Below are 2,993 nucleotides of genomic sequence, written 5' to 3' on the forward strand. Positions count from 1 at the left end.
CGACAAGACAGTACGGCTGTGGGAGGCGGCCACAGGGACGTGTCGCAGCACGCTGGAGGGCCATTCCGATTACATTTTCGACATGACCTTTTCTTCTAATGGCCAGGTCCTCCACACTAATACTGGCGATATATCTCTGTCACCCCTCTTAATCATAGTATCCTCTCCTTGGCAACAAGAGCAGTCTTCTAATATCCTGGTGCAGGACCAGTGGGTATTGCGCAACCAGCAACGCTTCCTATGGCTCCCGTCTGAGTATCGAACAAGTAAAACAGCAGTATACACTAACGTAATATGTTTAGGTCTCTCATCTGGCCGTGTTGTCTTACTTGTAGTTCTATAACGTACCTCACGGGCGAGTGGCCGGCCCGGGCGAGTGTCCGGATTTTGCCAAGACCACACCAAACTTCAAACAACCCGCGATGTCTCAACGCAAAAAGGCTTAAAGCGTCTTAAAGGAACTAGATATATAGCTTGCAATCTAGGCTCTTAAACAAGACACAACTCTTACTATTCTACGCGCTACAACAATCTATAAGGTGTTAGAAAGAATGCTAAGACAACAACGTGCTAGAACGCTCTTAAGACGCGATTGTAAGGTCAACTTAATAAAGCTGACAAGCACTGAAGAGGAGGTAATTATGCAGCATATTCTGAAGCTGGACGAGCGAGGATACCTACCCCAGCTTACTAATGTAGAGGATATGGCCAACTCTCTACTCACTGAGCGCCACCAGCCTCCTGTTAGCAAGAACTAGGCTAGCACGTTTGTTAAGCGTCGCCTAGAGCTCACAGTCAAGTTCAATCAAAAGTACGACTACAAGAGAGCCCTCTGCAAGGATCCTAAGGTAATCTAGGGCTAGTTCTGCCTAGTAGAGAATACTAAAGCCAAGTATAGTAACGTACCTCACGGACGAGTCGATCAACAGACGAGTCGATCACTTTTGCCAAGCCCTCACCAAAATCTGACCTATTATGGCTCACAACACCACACTTTGGCCCTGCAAAGTGCAGTACGGCCTAGATTACTATTCAGAGACCTCTTCTACATTAATCTTGCACGTTCGCGCGTTGTGTCTAGTCTGATTGCACCTTCTACAGCGCCTTTGGCTCAGCTCACCCTCTTGAGCGCGCACCCGCTTCTTTGGCTTCTTCCCATCACTACACGCCCCAAACTCCTTTAGAGCTGCTAGTTGCTGCCTATCTCCCACTATTAGGGTCCCCTCCTTCTAAACCTGCTTTCTTTTGTGTGATTTTTGTTGCGTTGCAGCCTTATTAGCTACTTAAAGCTGACTAATTTCCTGTTAGGCTAAAACTAGCTTGTGTGCAATAATTGCTGCCCCCTTTAACACCTTCTTAAACGCCTTAACTATAGATGTAGGAGAGCTGTCTATATACATCTAAATCCTTGTCTTCACCAGCGTTAATTGCGACCTAAGTTCTAGGGTGTTGCTAGGGGTCTGCAACTGCTAGGGCTTATTGTTAATAGGCAATAGTAGTGATAGAGTCTGCAGCTTTATATTAAGGCTGCTTATAACCTGTTCTAGCTTAAATAGGACTAATCTAGCGCCTTAGAACCCTCCTTAGATGTTGCTAGGAGTAAATACTACATTATAGGCTGCTTTAAAGCATGGCAGGAACTCTGTCTTTGTAATGTAGTTAATCTAGTTATGCATAAGCATTTTAACTTAGCGCCTATACAACTTCTTTAAAGGGGTAAAACAACCTATATTAAGTGGCTGTAGAAGGTGCAATAAGTAAGCAGGCATACACAAGGTTACAATCTTGTTATCCTTGCAGTATTGCTAGAATTAGAGCAACTTGTGGCTCTTATGGCCATTAATTACTAGCAAATAGTGTGTACCTATAGTGCGCTCCTTTAAATAAGCGTTAAAGTGCTTTAACTACTTAAAACTAAGCTTATTAGTAGTCTAGCTGTTATTAGAAACTCTAATAACCTAATCTTAGGGCAGGTCTTCCTCCTTGTACTAGCTAGAGAGGTAGTGGCGCGCCTTAAAGATAATAAAGGGCAGAATAGCCTATCCTTTAGCATTAATGCCCTGTATAACTATTACCCACTCCTAGTTGCCTAGCTAGACTGACTTTGGCCTTCCTTGTCTCTCTAAAGCTATAACAACTGCTCCTGAGGAGATCTAGCCTATTATAAAGCCTGTCTTGTTAAAGTTGTACGTGTCTTTATCCTAAATGCCATACTTGGCTTTAACGTTGGCTACTAGGCTAAACCAGCCCTGCAGGGCCTCAGGATCCTCACAGAGGGCTCTCTTGTAGTCATACTTGCGATTAAACTTGACTTTAAGCTCTAGGTGTCGCTTAACAAACGTACTAGGCCAGTTTGCGCTAATAGGGCCCAGATTGCGCTCAGCGTGCAGAGAATTGGCTATAGCAGCCACATCTGCGAGCTGAGGGGCAAATCCTCGCTTATCTAGCTTAAGTATGTGCTTAACAATCACCTGCTCCTCATTGTTGTCTAACCCTCGTAAGTTAGGCATAGTATTGCCTCTTGAAGGTTGTCCTGCGCCTTAATTGCTTAGTGTGGCTTAAGGAACGTTGTAGATAGCTGCAGCGCGTCGCTAGGAGAGAGTCGCGTCTTGTTTAAGAGCTTGAAGCGCAAGCTGTATCTAAGCTTCCTTTAACGCGTTAATATTAGGTTATTGTTAAGACATTAGTATAGAAGAAGTACTTTGGTGGGGGCTTAGTAAAAGTGATCGACTCGTCCGTTGATCGACTCGTCCGTGAGGTACGTTATCCTAGATAAAGACACCTATAATTTTAACAAGTCTAGGTTTATAATAGGTGTTATATTAATAGGAGCTGTTGTTACAGGCTTAGAGCGTTATAGAAGACTAAAGACAGTATAGCAGGGCAACTAAGAGTAGACTAGCATTATCTAGGGTAGGCTGGCGGAATGGGTATACTCCAACGTCCTTCGTGGGTACCCCCCAAAACTTTGTCAATAATACATGGATTCTAGC

At 44.2% G+C, this 2,993-nt stretch overlaps 2 protein-coding genes across 2 annotated transcripts in view; both read left to right on the plus strand.

Annotated features, from left to right (window-relative positions):
* Positions 1-343, plus strand: part of M421DRAFT_104373 (uncharacterized protein) — a gene marked incomplete at both ends in the record, with an annotated part of 3,462 nt that extends 3,119 nt beyond the window's left edge. The window contains one exon of the mRNA XM_033587009.1: positions 12-343. Coding sequence (XP_033443738.1) covers positions 12-343 — 332 coding nt within the window. The remainder of the gene's footprint in view (positions 1-11) is intronic.
* A 142-nt stretch (positions 344-485) lies between these two features.
* On the plus strand, positions 486-722 carry M421DRAFT_36146 (uncharacterized protein; the record flags this gene model as incomplete). Its single annotated transcript, XM_033589683.1, has 1 exon — positions 486-722. A coding segment is annotated over one exon (237 nt), but the record flags the coding sequence as incomplete, so codon positions are not given.
* Between the last annotated feature and the right edge of the window lie 2,271 nt (positions 723-2,993).

This window comes from Didymella exigua, assembly GCF_010094145.1.
Source record: "Didymella exigua CBS 183.55 unplaced genomic scaffold M421scaffold_49, whole genome shotgun sequence".
NCBI lineage: Eukaryota > Fungi > Ascomycota > Dothideomycetes > Pleosporales > Didymellaceae > Didymella > Didymella exigua.